Here is a 26,601-nt window from a genome sequence, read left to right on the forward strand (position 1 = left end):
CTTTTAACAACTGCAAACGGTAAGGAAGTAGTTATGTCGCTCATTTTAAACTTTCCGCACAGCCGTTATTGGGACTGCTACTTCACGACTAACCTTCCGAACTTATTTCTTGGGGCTACGCGTGAAAGACTGTCACTCGTTCAATACGTTATCCAGTCTCTCTTGGTCGTGCCGTGCTCTTCCCTTTGCAAAGGCAGCCGCCGTCTTGAAACTGATGACACCACCTACGGATATTACAATGGAGCTTAATACGGAATGGAGAAGGTGCAGTCCTTGTAAACTGTAAAACACGAAAAGGTTTCTGTTCACTATTCGTTGCTGCTAACAGCGCTTTCTAACGGTAAGACACAGACACAGGTAACAGTACCAGTGCGCAGCTATACAAACAAAACTGTGAGTAGCTCTTTCATCTGATGTATAATTTATAATTGTAAGTTTAATGTAAGCAACGCTACAATATCTTAAAACACCGATATTCATTCTGAAACACTCAATGCAATATATTCAATACGGGTAAGAATTCAGTCAGATATTGCAGTATTTCTGGACTAGGTAATTCTGTAACACCGCCCACCTCACTATATTTCCTGACGCTTCTGTTATTGCGGTACATTCCTTTTTACTTATATTATACAGTACCTCCAGGGTTTCAGAGGGCGATTGCATGAAAGCTAAAAGCCATGCAGAAAAATGACATGCATCAGCTGATACAGCGTCTCTTTAAGTTTGGATTCATAATACTCATCATCGCCTAACTGGACTAGAGGTCAAGTGTATTAGGACATTTATCTAAACCATCAGCTCCCGGGAAATTTCTGTCACCAATTTCAGTGACTCACATTCACGTATTCAAGCTCGCCGGTTATACTGAACATGTGAGTTATTCCGCTGGTACTTACGAATAATACTGTATATCGCGATAAGCGTTCGAGATAAAAGTGCGTGCCAAAGCAGGGCTCCTGCTTCGACGTATGCCTTCCACAGCAGACGTTTCCAGCATTCCAGCAACGACGATTCAAAGGTTGCAACTAGCGCCAGCTCCTCTCCAGTTCCTCACCAAGGAGGCACGCTGGCGAAGCTGCTGAACCGACGCCTCTGGGAGGTAGCTCACGTGGAGATAGCTTGTCTCAAATTGTCACTGCTTGGGTATACGGCGCTTAGTGAAAGTATGTCTTCATAGTAACGTTGCTGACGCTGCACTTCAGTCGAGCTTCCAAGGTTGTTAGCTAAATTGTGTGTGTGTGTGTGTGTGTGTGTGTGTGTGTGTGTGTGTGAGAGAGAGAGAGAGATTGATTTTGAAGGTACAAGGGAGACGGAGAGGCTTTTAGCGTGTTAGTGGTAGATTGGAGCCGAAGAAACACATGGGGTATAGTATATGACGTATCATTGGTAGCGCTCAGCCCGCGAAAGGCTAGTCTGTGTTCCCTTTCTGATCCGACACAGCACATCAGTTGTTTGCTATGACGGCAAGGCCAAATTACTTATAATTTGCTGCAATATAGGCAGTTCCTAATAATTTTAATGAGCTTTCAAAAGTACGATGTACGTGAAAAACGACTGAAAAAACAGCCTTGTAATTTCTTTATGTTATTTTCAAAGGCAGTTCTAGCCAACTGTGAACTTTGGATAACGTGTTCATGTCAGCAAGAGTGGAGATCCTACAATCTTCATGACGCCAACAGTGCAAACGTTAATGGTGTTCCTAATTATCGTCTTGTTTAAGTACGGAGGATCCATGCAATTTGAAATCTGTTTCGTTCATGAGCATGCTTAAATACGTGTATGTAATTAATACGTGTGTTGCAAATGTGCATGTTGCTAATGCCTTCCTCTCCATATACTGCACTGTGTTTAATCTACGCTAATACAGGTTAATTTTAATGGCATTGATGGGCTAATCTGTTTTGTGCATGACCTATCTGTATTAACGCAATTAAAAGCGCCAGTTTTAATTTCAGTATGTGTGTTCAAAATTATTTTAATAAGCAGGTATGATTTCTAGACCTGTATCTCTGAACGCCCCAAAAAAGGGGGTGTATATTTTCAACAGTTTAGTAATTTTTTTTGTATTACATGGGCTTATGAGGTAATTTCAACCAAAGCGCACACCGATAGGGCTTTGACTCGCTTAACAATTTTAGAATGCACCTGACCTGGCGGCAGTTCACGTCGTAAGTTGAGTCTGAATTTATTTCACTGTATGGTCTTTTATTTCTAAATTTCTTAAGATGCTCGAGTTGGTAGACTGAGGTATGTCAAACAAGAAAAGCTACATGAACGTAGTAAATCGAAATATAAGAGTGCTCTCATTACACAGAAGTTTTATTGCGTTTATTATTTTACGTACGGTAAGCACAACTCAAGAACAATTAAGCTTGGTTCTCGCTTTTTTTGCTGCCTCCTCCATTATCCCAGCTCCTAACCTTAGCCTTTTATTTTCAGTATTACCATTACTTACGATTGCCTGATAGTACTATTATCTTACTGTACTTGCCTCACTGATTTGTACCCTTTGTAAGTTACCCAGTCACGTTTCGTACAGACTGCAAGTACCTATTGTGTTCGAATGCTCTGCCTTCAACAATCAAGTAGTTTCCGCCAAGGATGTTTGCCCGTTCATATTTCTCTGCTGCAAGCTCTGGCTGTACAAGTGAGATCTTATATATGGCTAGTGTCTCCGTCGCATTCAATGCGTCATTCGTGATGTTTGTTACTTTAATGTTTCACGCATAATCAATCACCTCCTAGTAACGAGTCCGTTGTTATAGTAACCGTGGCGCAAATTTACTTATTCTGCGATCAATAGACGGCGTGCTGGATGCAAGACGTCTTAAGAATCTCTGTATGTCCATCTTTTCAGAGGTGAGACTCTCGGCTCTTCGACACAGGATGTCAAACACCTTTCAGCCGTCTAGTTTCCAAACTTATTTTATTTGGCTAACAGTTTCAGCGTTTTACTACGCCATTTTCAGGCCCCTGACCAAAGTATAGGAAGATTCCACCTCAGTTCTGGTCAAAACGTGGGCCAGCAATAGTGATGTTAGTAGGTTTCTGCTAGCTGTAGCTATCACTTGAACCATCATCTGCAACTTGAGTCGGGAACCGAGTTCAGTCCTTTATTCAGTAAATCTAAAAGCCTCGGTTTAAATACAAGCCTACCGTCTTAGATTAAACAGCCTCAAATCAAACGTTGGGTCTCCAATAGTTAGTTTCGCCAGCGTATTACAGCAATTAGGAATAAATCCCACTCCCGCAACATACGGTAGAAACAATCCGGTGGAACATAACGTTTCGTTTGAGGCTCAACAGTTTAGGACTAATGGGGACTAGCATGACAAGACGGGATTTGAAACATCGCTGACGTCTTAACGGTTACGTACCCGTGCTGATGATGTACTACCCTTTACGGTTTGTAGAGGGTCTATCGAAACCTGCCTAGCGGTCGAGGTTGCCTGATTTACTCTCATACAAGGAGAAAAACGGCGCCAGTTGTTTTTCACTCATCAAGCACTAACTAACCAACCACCAGTACAAATGTACTTAAGAGAGATTGATGTCTAATTCAGATCTTTTCACATCTCTGGAGTTACATAGCTATCCTTTCCTCTGCCGGCTGCCCTGTCTAATTGCATACATACTACGTCATGCTAAAGAGTAATGCCTTCTAATTTTTTAAATTACGTTCTCAGTATCGGTTGAGGTATGATATATCTCGCGTATGACATCTATCGCGTATTACTCTATCTACGCCCCTGCTTCGCTGACTCAAGTTGGAGGGCTCCTTCCTAATGGTAGCGTGTAACATGGCGATGTGTAACGTAACTACGTCTGTGCGTGAAGGTAAACAGCAGAAAACGTGCCTCCAATTTAAATCTATAGAATGAATCAATGCTGCATGCTGTGGTGATTACATACACAACAATAATGTGCGACGTGTTGTTCGTGCTCGTGATGAAGGTAATGGTGCTGCTAACCTGAAAGAGTGTGACGCAGATTGTGTACACCAACCGACGAGACTCTCAAGAATCGGACTGATGAACTTGTCAGACTAGATCGAGGCATCCACAGGGCACACAATTTTCTGTACCGCAGTTCTCCAATGGTGGCCTGTACACGCTCTCCTCATACTCCCACACTTACGTACCTGGGGGCTGTGTCTGTATTATCCGACGAGGATTTCATCAGCCCGATTTCGATGAGCCTCGACGGTTGCCATACGCGGCCGTCCGCTCCGAGTTCTGTCACACAGTTTCACGTACGCAGCTAGATTGGCAACATTTGTGGGCAGAGGGTATCTGCTACTGAAGACATCGAAAAGAAGTAACTTAGTTTGGGCAGAAGTTACATTAACAAAAACGATGCTACAGAAAAAAAAAGCTGTCATGGACCTCAACTCAGAAGCCGAAATCCTTCCAGGCAAAGGGTTACGCCCACCGGAGTCGCCCGCCACGACGACGAAAGTGCTGCAACCTTGTCGCACAGTCCTCCGGCTCTTTTGGAACTATGCAGTGGTCCCATCGCACAACCTGCCCGCCTGCCGCCCGTGACGACACACCGCGCGCTGCTCGTACTGTTTATCTAACTCTCTTACGACACACGCTCACGGTAAACAATTCCGCCTAGCGAGCCCGCCAAGGACGTGCCGCGCTGCCAACCGCGCGGAAAGAAAGTTCCTAGCGGTCAGGTGAGCGGGCCGTTCTAGCAGTCTCGCGTGGAAGACAGGCACTGCTGCGCGCAGGGTGACGTATGCAATAACATCGCGCATGCGCCAGCATTTGGCCGCTTCTTTTCCTGAACTACAGGTGCGTTCGTGGTCATACGGGCGGAATATTTCCCTCCCCTCAACCCCTCTCATAACAGCAGCAGTGACTGAAATAATTTCCGGACACCGAGAATCGCAAAAGATGCATGACGCTACTACGTCCATCACCACGCAGACGGTGAAAAGAATCTTTTAGAAGTAACTTACTCAAATACAGTGAAATTCGTAGGGGTTGTCAGCTACACGTAAATAAATCTGTACGCTGTTATCCACACAACACTGAAGTGGGCGATATGTTACATTGTTGGAAAAACATCGTAAATTTTTTAACTCCACATTTTATTCAGAGGAAGACATAATTAGTGCTTAAACTACAAATTATGTCTCCAATGGTATCTCACTAAGTAGAGTACAAAATTCTGCTTTACACCCTATATTGACAATACAAGACGGGCGGGAACCGCGAATTGGTACTAACTGCAATCGTGTAAATCTCACGAGGGTTTAGTACTCTAGGGTTAAATGCGTAGTTCAGAGGACACACGAACTGCGGCCCTCCACGACAGCGTCTGCAGTGCAAATACGACTATCACAGCGCACTACACACGATTTATAATTATAACAAATGACTGAAATGTGATCTAGTACACATCAACCACACCTCGAATATTTACAAACATAAGCATGAGCATGAACCTACACGAAGTCAACTTTTTTTTTTATTAACGGGACTATACTTTTAAAAAAAAACTTTTTCTCGTCTTATGACTTCCATAATTGACCGTCCTAGTGGGCAAACTGGTTGAGGTTTTCGTCCCCGCCGCCAACAATGGAAGGTCAATTTTGACAATGCCAACAAATCGTGCACGTGAAACGTCAGAAAGGTACTTAAAAAGCCTAAAGCCTACAGGTACTCATTTATCTTAAACTTTATTCCGCAGGTGTGTTTCGAACATACATGAAACCGTTTGTGTCAATATTTCTGTTCAACATGAAGTTCACACAGAGACGGAAGACCGAACTACGAAAAAACGGGGAGAAGAAAAAACAGAAAAAAATGTTAGTAGATACATCGAAAGTATCACTGACTGGCGATAAACCATGACGGCTAAAAGCCCAGCCGACGTTGAAGAAAGGTTACACAGAACAATACGAAGATTCCACGCTCAAACGCTCCTTCCGGTCTTTGAATCAAGGCAGTCATCGCTCACGGTAAATGTTACGAACGACATTGCTTGTGAAGGGGTCTCATTCACTAGAGATATACGACGAACGGTTAAAGCACAACCAACACTCCCACATGTTGTGATACGCAGACCATGGTACAAACAAACTTTCAGCCTTCCATAAAAACTGTTAAAAAGACACGCGTTCCCGACGAATCCAACAGTTCTCACTAATAATTTGTAGTTCTGATACTTCTACAAATACGATACGAGAGTTTATCCTTTCCACTGTTACGTCGTGTGCTACAACAGCAGTGTGAAATGAGAACAAATCCGGATACAAACTAAAAGGAGCCATTACAATTCCTACCATTCCCCTGTGTTTTTCCCGCATTAGCTAACAAACAAAAGCCTGTGCAGGCTCGTCAACTGTGGCATTTAAAGCAAGTTACTGAGTGAAAAACGTACAGGCCATTGCATTTTCAGTGCTGGAAACACGCACGGTAAGAATCAGCAACTGACGGGAGCACGGAAAAAAACTAAAGCAAAGTATCTGTTACACACTATGCTCTACTTCGTAGGCGGTGACTTGCGCGCAGTTTACATCATCATCTACCGTGCTTGTTTGCGTCTGACGAACTTGTTGAAAGCTTGAAAAAGGCAAACAAAAAATAAACGGGAGATGGTGGTCTTTTCTCCATGCTTATTCTCAACTCAAGCCACAGTCGCAGCATTCAGCGTCTCAAATGCCCAAGATAAGCTCTTGCAGCACACTGGTAATAACAAAAGTAAACAGTGATGGACAAGCATGACAATGCCTTACGTACACATTTCGGTCTCGTCCACAGGACATGAAGACATGTAGTAGGAAGCTTGTCAAACTGCTGCTGCTGCTTGAAGAATTATTCTAAATATACTATAGGAGTGTTTTATAAAGGCGAAAATGCACTTTAAGAGTGGAAAATAACGGCTTAGTCTGGCCTAAAGTGTTATTGCCCGTCACCGTACGAGAATTAACGACGGAGCAATAAGAGGTAAATGTGTACTAGGTGTTGGCGTGGCCTAGCATCCGACTGAACTACGTGACACGTGGAAATTTGGATCGGTCCTGGACGCTTGTTCGGATAGCCAAACTGATTAAGACGACCGCTCGCGATGGGCGGGATATGCCTGTTCGAATCCCGGTCTGGCACAAATTTTCATGTAGCAAACGGCTGACGTCAATGCATAGGTCGAAATAGATGCGGAGATTCGCATTCTGCGACTAAGTAATTCCGGTAACAGTTAAAATTCCGAGACTGCCGTCGTTCTCCGGCCGTTGACAGCCGGTCGGTAGAATTTTCTGGACCGGAATGAAGGCAGTGGTGACAGATCGAATTGTAGCGCAGCCAGAGGTCTCGTTTAGGCAGAAAAGTGACATTTTGAATTGGTGAAGCTGGGGCAGACACGAACATGTTATGAAAATCTTGTTTATTTACACTGTACATTTCATGCTGAAAGCATGTGTCTTCGCCACTGTGGTCTGATATTTTTCAAGTGCTGTGTTTGACGATAATAAGAAAGCCAACACCATACTAACTCAGGGGTAGGTATCAGTACTTGATAAAATAGGTGTGATTATACGACCTCATAACGAGAGAAAGTAGAAAAATGGTTCAAATGGGTCTGAGCACTATCCGATTTAACTTCTGAGGTCATCAGTCGCCTAGAACTACTTAAACCTAACCAACCTAAGAACATCACACACATCCATGTCCGAGGCAGGATTCGAACCTGCGACCGTAGCGGTCGCTCGGTTCCAGACTGCAGCGCCTAGAACCGCACGGCCACTCCGGCCGCCAATTAAAGTAAAGCTGAAGAATAGTTGTCTTCTTGATCGGTTCAAGGCTCGAAACGGACTTTTAGTATCGTATTCTTTAATACTCGCACATTCGTGGCGTCTCACAGCCAGCCGACGGGACACACACACTGTCCTGGCAGCGTTTCCCTGCGGACCCGAGCCGCACGGCGGCGCTCTGGATTCGCGCCACAGCCACGAGGTCCGCGCCCTCCGGCCAGTTCGCTCGCTCGCTGGCGACTCGGCGTCACCTCGTTGCGTCACGGCTGATGCGTCCAGCGCACCGCGCCGTCACTCGGTCACCGGATCGCATTTCTGTGCGAGCACTCGCGCTGCGGGCGCAGAAAAAGCGGGCCGGCAGCCCGTGCGTACTTTCCCGGCGCTGCACCGGCCGCCTTTACGGAGGCGCTCGAGCTGTGCAAGGTGCTCCGGCGGTTGCGCAATACCCCTCTGCTCTCTTCCGACGCGGCCGCCGCTGCCGTCCTTGCGACACTACGAATATTTGGTGAAAGTCCCCGCATTTTACCGCTGCCGCAGCACTCGCCGGCTGGCGGCGTACCTCCGTTTCCCCAGCGCGCGGCAACCTCGGAGGCGCGGAACGCCGTTCTCCGAAACAGCGCTTCCAGAAACCGACGCGTCACGGGGAAGCGCTAGAGGCGAAGCTGGCTTCTGCAATTCCGCCATGCACCCTGTGGCCGTGACTCTTAGCACCGAAGAAAATTTACAAGTTACCAAAGAAACATTTCGACGATCCGCTAGCCTAATTAGCAGCAAACTTGCCATACCCTCTCGCGGACAACTTTTTACAACCACGTAACACTTTCGCGTCGACCAAACCAAACGACACAAACTTTTGTCTCGCTAAGAATTAGGTCAGTTCGACACGAACAAGAAAGAGGAAAAGCCGGAAATTTATGGAGAGGAACCCAATCAGCCGTAAGTAATTTACGAAAAATGTGATACAAATTTTGCACAATGTTAACCTCGCTGCGAGCACGAGTTGCACGTTAACAACTTGGTAAAGCCGGCCGTGGTGCCGAGCGGTTCCAGGCGCTACAGTCTAGAACAGCGCACCCGCTACGGTCCCATGTCCGAATCTTGCCTCGGGCATGGATGTGCGTGATGTCCTTGGGTTAGTTAGGTTTAAGTAGTTCTAAGCTCTAGGGGACTGATAACCTCAGATGTCAAGTCCCATAGTGCTCAGAGCCATTTGAACCACTTGGCAAATTCGGTCAGTCAGTACACATTCTGGCAGTGACCACAGAGTAAACACAGCTAATGCATTTTGTCAGAACACAAACGACACGCTACGAAAGTAATGAATTTTAATTTGATGAGAATGGAATGGGAGCTTCGGTGATCTGTTTGACGGACAATCCCGCCATTCGGCTAAGGCACGCGAAACGAGGAATCAGTTGGCCAACCGGGGATCTAAACATTCATCTTCCGAATACAAGCCTACATTTATGCCTAAGTGCACACAGGTCGCCCCGCCGCCGCCCCCCCCTCCCCCCGACCCACAAGTACACAAGATCACGCGCGGGCTGTGTGTGTGTGTGTGTGTGTGTGTGTGTGTGTGTGTGTGTGTACGCGGATGACTAACAACTTATCTTTCGGTACCAGTACCGGCAACGACCTCATAAGAGTATTTTAGTGAATATAATATGCATACATCGTATATAAAGTACAATAAATACGGTCGGAAGTGGGGCACACTACGTAATTTTTATTTAATTTCTAGTGACAGAAACGCTAAAAGCGACGGAGTTTCCCCAACAATCACACTGGAAGCTCCGCAGCAGCACAGATCGCAAGATCCGTGCTACTTGCTATCTGTGAAGAGTGTTCACGAACCTCCTGTATAGGAAGACAGGAGATTCAAAGAGACTATCCTTTGCGGCTCATCCGCTCTACGACAAGTAGCGGCACACTACAGCGCAGGAAGACCCGACGCAACTGGCCACATCCCCCAGTTTGTTTACTCGACGTCTAACGATAGTGCAAAACAACAACAATAGGTCGGGACGAGCTGAGAACTGCAGAGGGGGTGCAGAGTGAGTGTAAGTACCTGGAACCATGTAGGGCGTCTGCGCCGAGGGCGCGGTGGGCAGGTAGTAGGATGGCTGCATGTAGTAGACGGCGGGTCGCTGGTAGTAGGCGGTCACCGCTGCGGGGTACTCGTACGGCGAATACACGTGGTGCAGGCGCCGGCTGGACGACTTCATAACGCGGGTCCGGCAGCCACCACCATGGCCCCCGAGGGCGCGCGACGCGACGACCGCTCCCCACACGCACTGTCAGCGCAAGCACCACAGCGCTACGCACGCGAGAGCGCACACGACCGGTCCCGGAGGAGCGCACGACGATACAGCCCTTGTCCACACGACCCGTTCGCTTCGCGAGAGCCACTGGTGAGCCGCGCAACAGAGCCGCCGCTCCGGACTCCGTGGCGGCGACGCGGGCGCCGCCGCACGGCCGCGGCGGGTACTAGCCACGCCGGTCGCCGGGGAAACAACTGGGTGCGCGTCTCCGCATCACTTCCTCTTCTTTATCGTCCGCGTCAAGAATTACCTACGTATCACTCACTGCATGCTGAACACACAGGGTTGGAACGGCAACTGTTTGTTACATACCACACCGGCGGAGACGAATAAAGTGATACAGGACACCGGCCGTCTATCGAGCTTGGTAACAGCCTCAAATTGGCCAATAGAAGCCACCTGAACTACAGCACATGCCCGCTGCGACAATCCGTTTCTCTTTGCCGCTAAAATCTTTATTGTATACCAAAACCCCTTGTCCGTCCACTTCCGAAATATAAAACTGGCGTTTCATTAAATTTTGCCTCAAAATATTGTGAAATATCACAGCATAAAATCAACAATCAAATCGTTTTCTTTGTCTACCCTTCCTACTACAAAACTAAAAGTGATTGTATGTGTTTCGTTTCGACATAAATGTAATGCTTTCTGCGTAACGTTTACAAAAGTATCTTTGGTTTCACTACCCTCTCAAGGAACTTTAAATTAACAATGTCAGCTTAATTCCCTACTAAGCTGGTAGCGTAAGAGAGCGACAAGGTACTGAATATTTTACGAGCAGCGCATGCCCCGAAGCTTATACGGCTTTTTTACACCAATTCCAGTTTGTTTACAGGCTTGATGCACTGCGACTCTCGTGTATCAAACCGTATGCCATAACTTCCCCAACGTAACACTTATCGTTCACATCACGGTTATAATCGTCCACGAACTTCGTAATTTTTCCAGTAGCCGTAATTGTGCCGTAACTTGGAAACTAGAAGTTTCGACATATACACTGGTATGACCTTTTCTTCCAAGTTTCATGTGAGGAATCTTAATCCTTTATCAGAGAGCAGAACTTTCATATATTAATAAGTTTACCACTGCGTAAATATATACCCCCATCTGAGGTCATAGACTGTTTTTAAGATTATATAATCTTAACGACAGGCTGTAAACAAACTGTCAGAAATTGTCAGTGTTCCTTTAGCAGCATTAATTTCAACGAACGAAATATTTGCAAGACGTGAGGTTCTGAGATGTATCAGAACTTTGGGGTAGGTTCCTTACACCAAAACAAGAAAAAAAATTCGTACGCACATGTGTTCGAAACGCTTTCGTTTTCCGGATATTAATGTAAGTTTGCAACTTAGCTGATTGAAGGTCATCAAGACACGAACTCAAATACTCTAAATGTCCTCCCCTTCCTTCTGAACACGCATGCACAGATCGAAACATGGATTGTGGCACCCTTTTAAATACTCCCCAACGGTTTCGAATGGTTTCTCAGGCCTCCATGACACCCGTGTGGTCTCATGCATGGACACTTCATGTGTCCCGAGTGATGATAATCCAACGGATTGATGTCGGGGGAACGTGCAGGCCATTCTCCTCTTCGCATCAAACAGTCGTGGTAAATGCGAGCGAGTGCATCTGTAACAGTGAGACTGAAACGTCCTGAGGCTCCATCATTCCTACACCCCAAGTTTCTCACTTGCAGGTGCACATCTTCTAGTAGGTGTTTCATGTTATTCTGAATTACATTAATACTGAATTGGTGTCGATGTCTAATATCTACTGTAGCCCCAGGATTGCCATTGGCCCATACACGTGGTTTTTGGAAATTTCGTATTCAATCTCTGCCTCGTCCGTAAACAAAACTGTAGAGACAAACAACGGGTTGGCAGTTCGTGGAACAAATCATCGGCTGAAGTTCTCCCAAGGTGGATATCGGCAGGCGTAAGGGCCTGCAAACGTTTAAGATGATACGGACACATGAACTGCTCGTGAAGAGTCCTCCACGATGTACCACATGCCAGAGCGGCTCGATTTGCTCAGATACCCGACTCTGCTTCGCCAGCCCTTAGAATGCATTCTTCCTGGTGAGACATACTAACAACGTGGGATCTTCCTCAATCCATAGTCTGTGGTGCTAGGGATCCTGCCTCGGCACACACAGAGCACCGAAGGTTGGATGACTCGGTTGTCATTGGTCTGGAAACGCCGTCTGAGACAGCTGTGCAGCCTCGTGTCGATTACCATCCACTCGGCCGTACAAAATCATCTGCCTACTCATTAAATGAATACCCCGCCATGTTTGAACGGAGCACTGTCTGTAGTACACGTACACGTTGAAGACATAGGATTAACGAATGTGAACAAGTTACCTGGTAACAAAAAGCCCGGTCTAAGGTGCTGCAGTCATAGGACTGTGAGGCTGGTCCCGGCGGAGGTTAGAGTTCTCCCTCAGGCATGGGTCTGTGTGTTTGTCCTTAAGATAATTTAGGTTAAGTAATGTGTAAGCTTAGAGACTGATGACCTTATCAGTTAGGTCCCGTAAGATTTTACACACACGCAAACAAAAAGCCATTTAGAGTACAATGAGTCAAACAGGTCAATTATTAAATGCAGCAGCTGGAAAGCCGTTGAACGTTAACTTTCATTAATAACTCTAAAATGATGGATTTTCGGACGTCTGTTTGATCAACCTTTTTGCTTTGTTCTGGTTTGTGGAACTTGTCCCCAACGCTTGTAAAAATATTTCTGAAACACCTTTGTGTGTGTGTGTGTGTGTGTGTGTGTGTGTGTGTGTCACACCGACGATTTCGACGCTTGCATTCTAACATTGTCACCATCTCTAACTTGCGTTTCTAATTGTAATCCGTCGAAATAACGATACAGCAGCTGACAAATCCATGACATTTCCTTCTTTGTATCGTACTGCCTCACACCATCTAGAGCTTACAAGGAAAGACTGGAAGGCTAGAGGCAAGAAGTACAGATGTGAGAAGCATTAATATCCGCCAAGGTCGTGGTCTTCAAGGCGATAATACGGCAGAAAAGAAGAACCTCGTAACTTTCAAACAGTAAAAAGATATTGATGATGGTGTTCAGCAAATCGCTTTTTACTGGCTACATGCCGATGTAATTTAGCAGGCTGATTCTGTACGACGTTCACATTTAGGCAAAACTTATATACAACGATTCCTGCTGCCCCATACGTAACTGTGTTTAAGCCCACAACTCTAACAAGTGGTATTTCTCCTCCTTTCAAACTGCAGAGGCATTATCTTTCAAATCAAGTCACTAAAAGTGGGTTGCGGAAAATCTTCCAAGATTTCGTGTACGTTAAGCGAGAGGACCACCTAGTTTCCCACGACGTCTGGAAATGCTTTTATTGCACTACAATAATCTGAGCCTATGCTTAATAAATTTAGGATGTTTAACTGCTATTTGTCCCTCTTTACACGGTGCGTGCTTTACAACAAAACAAAATTTTCTCTCTGTATTCTTGTCTGTTTTTGGCTCGATTATAAATGAACTGTGTTAAATGGCTATAACAGAGTTGTACTCAATTTACATTCGATCTGGAACCATACACGGCGCAGGTTAGGAGCGTTCCAGTAACTGTTCGCTGGTCTTGGCAGCGCACTGAATTCTACATCTTCAAATGGAAACCCGTTGTGCCGCTAATTTGTAAATGTTCTATTGGGTGGTGCCATTCATCAGCAACCTGGTTTTATGATCAGTCTTGCAGATGACAATTTAATATTGCTTTTACAAATTTGTGGTAAGGACTATGGAACCAAACTTCTGTGGTCATCAGTCGCTAGGCTTACTCACTAATTAATCTTAATTAATCTAACTTAACGTGAACACCCATTCCCGAGGGAAGACTCTAACCTCCGACCCGGAGGGGGGGGGGGGGGGGCGAAACGCGGTAAGACGCCAAAAGGCCGCGCGGCAATGCTTTTACAACTACTTTGTTTTATTGGTACTATCGGATGTATTTGCAACTTAGCAACCACTAACATCAGTGGTAATACTAGATGTTTATTACGAACTTGATGCGGATACAGCAATATTCGCAGAGGTTGATGGATGGAATGGGGTGAATTGGAATTTTCGATATGGTGTCTACACTCCTGGAAATGGAAAAAAGAACACATTGACACCGGTGTGCCAGACCCACCATACTTGCTCCGGACACTGTGAGAGGGCTGTACAAGCAATGATCACACGCACGGCACAGCGGACACACCAGGAACCGCGGTGTTGGCCGTCGAATGGCGCTAGCTGCGCAACATTTGTGCACCGCCGCCGTCAGTGTCAGCCAGTTTGCCGTGGCATACGGAGCTCCATCGCAGTCTTTAACACTGGTAGCATGCCGCGACAGCGTGGACGTGAACCGTATGTGCAGTTGACGGTCTTTGAGCGAGGGCATATAGTGGGCATGCGGGAGGCCGGGTGGACGTACCGCCGAACTGCTCAACACGTGGGGCGTGAGGTCTCCACAGTACATCGATGTTGTCGCCAGTGGTCGGCGGAAGGTGCACGTGCCCGTCGACCTGGGACCGGACCGCAGCGACGCACGGATGCACGCCAAGACCGTAGGATCCTACGCAGTGCCGTAGGGGACCGCACCGCCACTTCCCAGCAAATTAGGGACACTGTTGCTCCTGGGGTATCGGCGAGGACCATTCGCAACCGTCTCCATGAAGCTGGGCTACGGTCCCGCACACCGTTAGGCCGTCTTCCGCTCACGCCCCAACATCGTGCAGCCCGCCTCCAGTGGTGTCGCGACAGGCGTGAATGGAGGGACGAATGGAGACGTGTCGTCTTCAGCGATGAGAGTCGCTTCTGCCTTGGTGCCAATGATGGTCGTATGCGTGTTTGGCGCCGTGCAGGTGAGCGCCACAATCAGGACTGCATACGACCGAGGCACACAGGGCCAACACCCGGCATCATGGTGTGGGGAGCGATCTCCTACACTGGCCGTACACCACTGGTGATCGTCGAGGGGACACTGAATAGCGCACGGTACATCCAAACCGTCATCGAACCCATCGTTCTACCATTCCCAGACCGGCAAGGGAACTTGCTGTTCCAACAGGACAATGCACGTCCGCATGTATCCCGTGCCACCCAACGTGCTCTAGAAGGTGTAAGTCAACTACCCTGGCCAGCAAGATCTCCGGATCTGTCCCCCATTGAGCATGTTTGGGACTGGATGAAGCGTCGTCTCACGCGGTCTGCACGTCCAGCACGAACGCTGGTCCAACTGAGGCGCCAGGTGGAAATGGCATGGCAAGCCGTTCCACAGGACTACATCCAGCATCTCTACGATCGTCTCCATGGGAGAATAGCAGCCTGCATTGCTGCGAAAGGTGGATATACACTGTACTAGTGCCGACATTGTGCATGCTCTGTTGCCTGTGTCCATGTGCCTGTGGTTCTGTCAGTATGATCATGTGATGTATCTGACCCCAGGAATGTGTCAATAAAGTTTCCCCTTCCTGGGACAATGAATTCACGGTGTTCTTATTTCAATTTCCAGGAGTGTATATAGGTTTTTCAACACCCACAAGAAAAATCGGGTAACTTTCTCGAATGTACGAATGCTAGTTTTAAATTGTTCTATTTACGTTAAATAAGTTATTCTGAATCTTTGATTTCTCTGGAAGAAGGTGTTAACCCAGAGATTAGTCATCGCAAAAAATTCGAAGTTACGTTTTCCGTGTCACAACACTTCACGTAAACGCGCGAACAAGTTTCGTCTGAACTACCCTAGCAACCTGCACGCAGAGGAAATGCACAGAACAAACAATGCAGTGCTCTTCGAGACGATTGTGCTGTGCAACGTAGTACCTTAGCAGAAAAATTGCAGCGAAATGCACGACAGAAGTTTACTATGTTTCTTGTTTAGTGATTGCCGGTGGACAAACACTTAAATTCGGCAGCTAGGAAGAGGAATACCCAACTTCCTACGCTCTACTGAAAGAATTGTGAGAAAGGGCAACGTACGTGCAGAGCAATATCTTATGTAATAAAAATTAGAACAGAGAGGAAGCTGCTTTGAAACAAGGTTCCCTACTTTTCCCAGAGGACTTTTAATTGCGATAACAGTGGGAATGTGGATGTAGCAGTTGATATAACGGAAACCGTTAAGAAATATTTAGCGCACCATATAGATTTTGCTAAAGTTGGAACCTATTTCGTAACACTAACATCCTCATTATTTCAGAAACTGTTCAAGATGTGTAAACATAGTCTTCGGCAAGCTACAGTACGCTGGGGAGGATGGATGAGGGGGGGGGGGGGGGGAGGGTGTTATTTCTCTTCGGAGTTAATAATAGAACCGGAGTAAATTCGCTCACAAGAGCAGTGGAGCCGAAACTCCACTGTACCATCGGACATGGCGGAAGAAGTAGAAGAGATGGCGGCAACACTCAAGAGCCAAGAGATCGAGTGCATTTTGATTCTAGTGTATTTTTAATTTCTTCATTGTTCAAGGACACAGGAAAGTTACTCATATGAAATTTGTAACAAAAGGCTGTATAGCTGGCCGGAGACCATGTGTCTACATCACAGAACAGCTTCAGCAGATGTACGAGTATCGTTGAGAAGATAAAGAACAGAAGTAGATCTCCAAAGAACTCACCTGTATGAGGAAAATAAACGTACAAAACACCGGCCTATTCTGCAGTACTATTCGCAGGCCTATGACGTTTACTGGTTTGAAGTAACAGAGGAAATGTAGGAGATGCAACGAAGAGCGGCGCATTTCGTCTCAGGGTTGTTTAAGTAATTGCGAGGGCATTACAGAGATGCTGAGCGAACTCCAGTGGCAGATGCTATAAAAGAAGCGTTCTGTATCACGCAGAGGTTTGTTTACTACTGACAATCTGAGGACGTGCGTTCCAAGATGAGTCGGGCATGATATTACTCACTCCCACAAACGTCTCGCAGAATGACTACAACGAGAAAAACCATACGGAGGGCTACCGACAATCGTCGTTCGCAAGCATCAATACTAAATAGCCCAGAGACTCGGCGGTGCTAGCAGTTCCCTGCGAGTCACACAGCAAGTATAGAAGTACGTGTAAAACAGAGCCTCGCTTTCTTGAAGAAGGTAGGAAAACTAGCACAGCTCAATCGGTAAGAGCACTGATCGAAACCGAAGGTCACTGTTCGCGTCCTAGTTGGGCACACAGTTTAAACTTCTAGGAAGTTTCCAAACAGCGCACTCTCTCCTCCAGACAAAGTTTTGTTCCTGAACGTAAGGGGCTCAGCGTCCTGTCAATGTGGGAGATTGAGCACCATCTCGGACTGTGGAAGGAAATTTGCAGCGTCCATTTCAAGGCAATCACCTCCACAAAACAAAAAATATTTTTTTGCTTAAAGTGTTCTCTGAAATGTCTGTTTTATTGTACTATTCATTCCAAGTTCATCAGGGACTCTTATCGAGTTACATGGCGATTTGCGAAAAGGTGTTTCCGAAAACCATGCAGTAGTCGACATGTAGTTTCGACGACGGCATAACAGTCATTATGGACGTGCTCTAACAGAACAGACCAGCCTGTCACAACTTCCGCGCAAAAGCGGACGAAAAGCGTAACCGAGCTAGCAGCAAGAGCAGCGGATGATGTGAGCTGCCGAAGAACTCCAGAGAACCTCCTCTTGTACCTGCTGTATGGTGCAGGCATCGCTGACTAGACGTATGTTTAGCTTCACTAGAAAAAAGAAATGCAATCCTTTTCTCGATACGGTATTTTTCAAATTGGCGGGAAACATAAATTGAGAACGGTATATACGATTTTAATCGCAATTTGATGCCAGTGTTATAAACTGAATTGAAGACATGCGCGGTAAAACGGACCAACCCTCAAATACGAAACATTAGATATGTTGCCACCTGTTTGCTGGGTACGGGAACTATCAAAATTGACATTGGTCTCGCCTTTAAGTGATATCTAGGGTTGACACCAATGTCATTTTGATAGTTCCCGTACCCAGCAACAGGTGGCAACACTCATCTCTAAGGTTCTCCATTTGAGGGTTGGTCCGTTTTCCCGCGCATGTCTTCAATTCTCTATCAGCGTTCGCAGCCGTTTTGCGATATCTTAAAAAAATCTCTTTTCGGTGCACTCTTTTGTCGCGATTTTGTGTGCGAAGAAAGCGGCGTTTGTTGCAGAAAGTCATCATTTTGTTAGAACTTTATATTTTACAGTTATCCTACGTACACTAACAGAAAACGTATTGAAACTAACACAAAATTATGTTGTCACAGGTGCAATAGGAGAGCTTGGGGAATTCCCGCCAATGACCCATGTTCCGCCTGCAAGAGATTCTTGCAGTTGGTGCGGCGGTTACCGGGAACGCCCGACATTGACGCAGAAATGATTTATTGAAGACGAAAGTGTGAGGAATAAAATTGTATCACCAGAGAAATGGCATTACTTTTTATTTTACCTGAGAAAAAAACTCGTGAGAATCAGCTACTTCATGCGTCCGAAGAGGGCTACCCACTTAAAGAGATTTAGGGAAAGCACTGTAAACGTAACTTCGTACACCATGACAAGGATTTGATTGTTACTACTCTGCTATCGGAGTCCGGTGACCACTGCGCCGCCTCGCTCCTATTTACGACCTTGGACTTGACACATCGGACTGTGACTAGAAAGTACTAATCGTAAGAATTCACTTGCCTTCTTGGAAACAAAATATCGTAAAACCTGATGCTGAGAAGTGGACGGTATAGATGGAGGCCGCAGCAGAATCCATTCGCTCGCACTGGGTGCTATGACGTCAGTGGGCTTCCGACACGTTGTGGCTTCAATAAGTCAAGCTGGACTGTGGCGAAACGCGAAGACGGCGGGGGAGGGGGGGGGGGGGGGGGGGGGGGGGGGGAGAGAGAGAGAGAGAGAGAGAGAGAGAGAGAGAGAGAGAGAGAGAGAGAGAGAGAGAGGTGTTTTCGAGAGTCAATAACGACTGACAGCGAGCTTCCTGCTTATTTCGCGAATCCTTCGCGAGGCAGCGTCCTTGTTGATTATTCTGGGAAGCGTAAATAAAGGAAAGGGGCGCGCACTCGCCCACGAAACTGCTGCCAGCGGCCTGCCCTATCCGCTGCGTTTACCGACCTACAAATACAGTGCACACAGCCGGCGACCGGAGACTGCAGTCGCTACACTCACGACGCTGTTCCCACACCTGCCCGAGTTTCCAACCAGAGGAGCCCTACACTGCCTGTTCACCGTTCATTATTTGCCCTCCGCAACAGGAACTATGTATGTCATTTTTTTTCACGCGACAACAGGTGTGACAACTTATCGGCCCAGCACTGGAAACATTCGATGTACATAAAAATACGATTAATTTATTCATAACGACACAGGCGTCAGCAATGGGGGGGGGGGGGGGGAGGAGAGGCAAGAGGGGGACACGTGCCCCCCGTCCCTTTTCCCGGAATCTGAAGTACACCGTTTCGTAGCAGAATTCTCACACACTTCGAAAAGCGATTTCCCGTGATTCCGCTAAACCAGTGTTACATGGCTGATCGCAGCGAGACAATACAGGGTGCACATTAAGTTCGGCAACACTTTCAACTATTTATTGCACAAGAAGTAAACATTGTACAGATGTCATACACATTACAGTTAGAAGAGGAACTCTGAAAGGTTTTTTTTTTCCTTTCTTTTCACAAACATTCGATATGCGAATCATGAATGACCCGGCAGACGTCAATAGAATTCTTGCCATACCCGTCTCACCTAGGCATCGTCGACTGTGGCAGTCGCTTCCCGTATTCTCTCCCGGAGCTCTGCTACATCACGTGGTAGAGGCGGTACATACACCAGATCTTTAATGTGTCCCCACAGAAACAGAGTCACACGGAGTGAGACGTGGTAATCGGGGAGGCCATTTCATGAACTCCAACACACACAAAACTCGCTCCACACCTGAACTCGCCATTTTGCGACTAGCGCTATCGACAAATTACTAAACTACGCTGTGGTGGTATACAATGAAAAAAAAAAGTTCAGGATTTCTCTTCAAAATGACATATGTATGATATGTGTACAATGTTTGGTTTCTTGTGCAATAAATAATTGAAAGTATTCCCGGACTTTACGTACACCCTGTGCAATTATCTTAGAAAACTGCTGTGTTAAATGGCAATCTTGGAGTCTTACCGCCACCCTTCCCACCTAATTTTGGATTAAGTTCTACGAACGCTCATAGAAGATGATTGCGTTCCCCGGGCAGTGATTTGAATTAAAATAACAGGCAACCATTGATTTTAACTTAATTTACGCCGAGACTCATTTCCAATAATGATCCACTTTCAGTCAGCTAGTCACATTTATCCTTACCACCCTTAATACATTTATTATTTCCCTTCTGAGCAAAATGCTATCAACGAAATAGTGTTTAGCTATCAGGGGCTTATCTTCGTTCGTTACGAAGATACGAGCAGCAGTAGTACATATTATTTGTTAACACATTTCCTCTTGCCGCCTCTTCCTGTCTTCCTGAATCTGGATAAATTCAGTATCGGGACACCAAATAGAATTGTCAATTGCCTAAAGGAGCAACCAGTTCATTATCTAACGCCAGATGGAGCAAAGAGTAAAGAGGATTTCTGGGTGTACACTGCAACCCAACTCACTCTACTAAGACTATAAATGAGCCGCTGAGAGCCAAAGTGGTATAATTCGATTTCTCTCCCTTCTGAGAAATTAAAGGTTTTGCCGTTTCGTTTGGTGCAAATAATTTTACAATAATTCGTCATTCATCTGATGAAATGTACAAATGAAATATTATTATGCTTACTACAAACATTTTCGTCATTTGCACCTTAAATTCCTTTGTATCGTCCCTAAAATTTGGAGTACCACTTTTCCTCTCGGGAATTTGCTCACAGCGAAAGGTAAATTGGTATAAATCAAGACTTGTACCACTCTTCTTATAAACGTTTTGGTGAAGTTTAAAACCTAAGGATGGAAACCCTGTCTTTTAATCTCCATAACTGCAATTTGTTTATAAAATATAAACGTAATGTGATACAGTAAACTTGAGTCAGCACTTATCGCTCCCATTATGCACTTTTCTCTCACAAATGGAATTAAAATAATTGCATTATTGTTGTCAATTACTACAGTGCTACCGAATGAGTCTGTGTAACAGTTCAGCATTAATAGATAGTTGTTCCTAAAAGTAGAAATTTCTGAAAATGTAATTCTTGTCATGCTGATATTTCAAAAGGCTTTGTAATGGAACATGTCAGGTCGCATAGCATTGTTGACAGACATGTATTTAATGTTAAACATCACTGCTTGATTCGTGTAGGCTTTAACTTATACTTCAACATGGAGTACAAACTTCCCATATAAAGACACAAATATTCCTTAATTTTTTTCACATTTCATACAAAGAAGTTCGTTCCGATTTATTCAGCGAAAAAGCGTTTTCCTCACTTTTTTCTTAATATGTGGTTTTATTTTATTTAGTACTGTATGTTAATGTAAAGAGGAGGTCCTGATTTGTTCTATCATATGCAAAAGGAACAGCCTTAATTTTAGAAGGCACTAGAGGTTTACTTTAGCTAGGAGACCAAACGGAGACTTCCGAAACAAGAAGAAAAAGTAGTATATCATTTTTTTCCTTTCATTTCGTTATAACCCATTCCTGCCCAATTTCATGTTCTATTAGAAAAAAATATATTCGTATTGGCATGTAAATTCTTCTAGCAACGTATTAAACGTGATTTCAAATATTTTTTGAATTCGTGCAATATTTTTCCTACTGGATACATATGGACCCAATACTCATTATCCTATTGGCGCTGCCATCTAGTTACCTAGTTTACAAACTACAACGCAATGGTGCCATGTGGAAACCTGTGATGGGTCCAAATAGAACCACTAGGCTGGAAAGGAATAATGAGACAAAAAATTATGCGAATTGTCAATAACGGTGACAAATTACGAAAGAAAAAAAGGAAAAAAATGGTTAGCGCCGCTGTCTTAGATGCAGATGACCCGGGTTCTATTCCCAGTAACTTCTCTGGGATGTCTGATACGTGGTCCTCTCAGCCCTTGTGAGGCCAAATGAGGAGCTGCTTAAATAAAGCAGCAACAGCATGATCAAGATTCATCGGCAGGCAATAACGGCTGGAGAGATTGGTGTCATGCTGATCACACGACCCACGATCATAAACTAACGACCTACTTCGTGAGTGGGGTTTGTATACTTCCTCTCTCAAGAACTGTTCAAAAACGTATCACAGTGTGCCATTCGTGAAGACCTGACGTTGTTAAAACTTAGCACTGTATTTACTTTCACTCTCCTGAAGTACCCGTACCCGGAGTACCTTAACCCTCTCATTTGCTGATATAGAAAGTAATATATTCCAAAGTTAACACCAGCCGCGTTATGTTCCTTTTCAAACTAACACTTGATAATCGACATTTCGACTTCTCTATTGGGATCTTCTGTTGTCTTCTGTTCGCTGAACACTAAGACTTATGTCGCGCTCATTTGTAGCAGAAGTTGTTCTGAAGAAGGGAAATTATTGGGTAAAATTTCCAACTACTGCTGGTGGGCGATCGTCATTGGATAGGTAGTACACAGGGGTCGAAATGCCAACTGTGAAGCAGAAATTTGGGGAAAAACATGACGCAACCTGGCGACTAAGTTTTACCGTCAATGACAACGGCTGCGAAAGGTTGCAGAGTTACACTGTTCCGTAATCTTTCTTTTATGAACACAAATTGTTAAATTATACAACAAGTTCATTTCGAGAACTAGTCTCTGGTGATATTAACCGGCAGTGAGGGATATTGGGATATGTACCGCGCGTATTAGAACAGTGTCATAGCGGCATTATCTGTTTCACAGTGTGGTAACTGGGCCAATGTTGCCAGTTCAGGCTATAGTGTCAGCGGTAGCTGACCTCTCTCCACGTTGCTGCGACTTCCGTTGCGCGTATTGTATTACGGCGTTTTTGCTGGTAAGGGATAAGCCTATTCGCCTTAATCCATTAAGGTCTAAAGAGGTGCTAACGCAACATTTCATTCTCAATTTTTTATGTGAAATGAGTTACACAAGTTTCGATTTTTTTAATTAAAACATTAGGAGGGCATCTGAAGTAAGTAGCTTAGGCATTTTAAATACATCACTGAACGTAATACTGCCTTCTTTGAATTTTCAAACTTACAGAGCTCTTTCTATTTCGTAATATTTTCGCTAGTTTTCTTCCCTCCGCTATTCTTTGGAGTACTTTTTCTGACGTCGTCCTGTCAGTTTCACGTTCAGCATTTTCCTCAGCAAAAACCTTTTTAAAAGCAAGTATCTTTCTTTTCCTTTTTGACTGTCGCCCATGATTCGCTGCCTTATACTACTGTTTCTCCGATGAAACACTTGGCGAATGTCATAAATTTAGTGTTCTTTTTGCTGCCAACAAGGCTTTCACTTTTTCGAAATCTTTTTTTAACCAGATATGTTATACCTTTCACTTCCTCTACACAGTATTCCATATTAGGCTACCAAAATTCCTATGTTTCTAAGAGATTTTAATTATTCCAGTGGATTTTCTCTCAATGCTATCTCGACAAAACTTCCATTTTTGCTGATGCTGGTCTTTCCTACGTCCATCGACATTTCATACTTCTTTTCCCTCATTTACAATCATCTGTATTGTAAACTGTAGTTCTTCCTCTGATTCAGCCAATATTCAATACTGCTTGATCATCTTCTTACTTAACTGTCTCCTCGTAATACTATACCTCTTGTTTTTTCTCATGATTTATCTGTTAATCAAATACTGAAAAGCAATGGTGACAAACAATAGTCTTCACTCGCACCTCTTCCAACGATCACCGTGTGTTTTTCAGTTCCACTAGGGAAGAGAAGAAAAACGGAAAAATGAGAATTTACGTCAATCATTCAACAACTCGTAATGAACGATTTTTCTTGCTGTCAACGATGCATTTCATTCTTCCGGTGAGCATAGTGTTACTTGTATCTTTTACCGCTCACGATCTGTCTATGCTAGGCGTAAACTTTTTACGTGCTCATCATTTTACAGTTCGCAACACTTTGAGTATATCCGGTTGCTCCCCGTCCCTGTTCCATCAAATGTAGGCCGACGGACCTTGATACCCTAACTTAAGACGAAACCATAGATTTTTCTATTTCTGTGATTATTTCCTTTTACAGCTATACATTTGTAACGAAAAGTAGTGTCACTTTTTCTCCTTCCATGCTACGGGAAAAGAACTGGACAGGAACATTTTTATTTTAGAGTTTGGCACAAACCGGTATGCTTGTTACTGAAACAATACACACACACACACACACACACACACACACACTCGTGAAGAAGAAAAAAACTGATACGGTATTACATCTTATCTTTCAACACAATTCCACAAGCGTTGGTGACTGATAGCAATAAGTACGCAGTGCGGGTGGATTTGTTCGTGAGCCTCGCGAATGATGGCGAACAGCTGCTGCACAATGTGTTCGTATTATTCAGCCTCATTCGTCACTGCTCATTACTGTCCCAGCATGTGTTCTGTAAACGGAATTTGGTTAAGTTATACCTCTACGTCCCTTCTTGCGTTCAGAGCGAGTGATGCTGGAAAGACCTGCTCAATCGTGGCCAAGAGCAAAACTACTTCAATAAGCAACAGTACATGTAGCGTCTATTTTTTTTATTATGCGCGTAGTACTGAGCACGGATTACGTTACACCAATCGTTGTGGGCACATCTAGATTAAAGTTTAAATCAAGAAGGTCTAAATAGTGCTACAGTCACATACCATTATTTCATTTATTTGGTGGTAATGTGTTGTACGTGTATAGGAAAGTAGTTCTACCACTGCTTACCAACAGAAATGTGTCGTGGGTTATCTGAGCGGCGTAAAACTTCTCCGTCTGGTTGCGCGTCAGAGGTGAACTGTGAGTCAACATCTGCCAAGATTGTTTTTCGGTTTGGCAGGATGCTATACACCACAACACATCCCTGAAGTGCTACAATAAGCCCCAAAACTTCGTAAGAACTTAAAATGTAGAAATACTGTAGATGACATGCAGTATGTTAACATTAGGTTGTCTGGAGGCGTACTGAGACAAACTTGGCGTTATGAAAAATTGAAACTTTTACCTTTCAAAAGGGTTAAGTAAAGAGAACAGTAATATGACGTGGGTGAGGAAAGTATTGAGGCTTGTTTTTGATATACAAAAATATTATTATTATCTTCAACATGACAATGTCGCAAAAATAATACATCAACAGCTTGCCTTACAACATAAACTTTTAAAACAACACGTTCCTACATACAAGTATACACCACAAAATATACTGGAGAATGATGAACACAAATTATACTGGAACAGAACCATTATAACAGATAAAACAACGCCACATAACAAACCTGACATCATACTCACCAATAAAAAGAAGAAATTAACACAACTAATCGAAATATCCATACCCAATACAACAAATATATTATTATTATTATTATTATTATTATTATTATTATTATTATTATTTTCAAAGAACATTCCCCCTCTAAAGCAGTTCCATCGGTAGCTACACACCGGCGGGCGGACTCATCATCTGTATCAGTATTTTAACTTTTTTTATTTTAATATGTGGCGGGAACATAGCATTCGAAAACATACAGGAGCAAAATGGAACTTATCGAGCATTGGTTGCCAAATAGATAATGGTGGACGATACGAAATGGGAGTTGGAAATCATACAAAGACACTCTACCTAGAACTTTAAAACACAGTCCTCTATCTTCGAGGGTTTTTCCGTTTTTCTTGAGAGAGAGAGAGAGAGAGAGAGAGAGAGAGAGAGAGAGAGAGAGAGAGAACAACGATAATTTAATAAGTTACGATAAAGCACTGTTGACTTAATCGGAGGAAGAACTACAATTAATGATGGAGAGAATCATAGAAGTGGGAAACGGGGAACGGAATAGGGATGGATGAAGGATGGGCTATAGTTGCGAGAATCAGCGAACGTAAAGGTTCTGTCAAGATATTACTGGGAGAAAATATGTTGGAACAAGTAAATCAGCCTAGGTATTTCATATGTTTGTTGACACAAAATAGAATCTGTACAGATCAAATAGGAAGTAACCAAAGAAAAAAGACCTTTTCAAAAGGCGAAAAGTTTGTTGACAGCAGAAAGAAATTACAACAGAATTAAGAAAGAAAAAGTTCCACCAAATGTTTTACGGGGGTATACAGCATTGTAAGGCAGCGAATAGGCAGTCAAAAAGAAACAGAAGAAATATTTGGTTGGCTTTGAAATATATAATGAGGATGAGAAGACTGTGGTGGTAATGGTAGTGGTGAATTTTTTGTCAGGTGGACTGCACTGGGGTACTGGGCCTGTAAGTAAATATGTAATTCGAACTGGGTAGAAAGGAATGTTTGCAATCCTCTCTTGCGTCGATTCATCTCAACAATGTCTCCGTCAGCAGAAAAGGAAAATGGCAAGTTAGTTCTCTC

The 26,601-nt window shown here is 44.4% G+C and overlaps 1 protein-coding gene across 24 annotated transcripts in view; it reads right to left on the reverse strand.

Moving 5' to 3' along the window:
• The window catches only part of LOC124619503 (CUGBP Elav-like family member 2), a 1,137,606-nt gene that overhangs the window by 185,474 nt on the left and 925,531 nt on the right, over nucleotides 1-26,601 (reverse strand). The window contains exon 1 of one of the 24 annotated variants that reach the window (XM_047145947.1): nucleotides 9,834-10,164. The exons of the other annotated variants lie outside the window; for them this stretch is intronic. Within the exon in view, the coding sequence (XP_047001903.1) occupies nucleotides 9,834-9,990 (157 nt within the window). The 5' untranslated portion in view covers nucleotides 9,991-10,164. Of the gene's footprint in view, nucleotides 1-9,833; nucleotides 10,165-26,601 lie in introns of those variants that run through there. 24 annotated transcript variants of the gene reach the window in all.

The sequence above is a fragment of the Schistocerca americana genome, chromosome 6 (genome assembly GCF_021461395.2).
Source record: "Schistocerca americana isolate TAMUIC-IGC-003095 chromosome 6, iqSchAmer2.1, whole genome shotgun sequence".
Classification (NCBI taxonomy): Eukaryota; Metazoa; Arthropoda; class Insecta; order Orthoptera; family Acrididae; genus Schistocerca; species Schistocerca americana.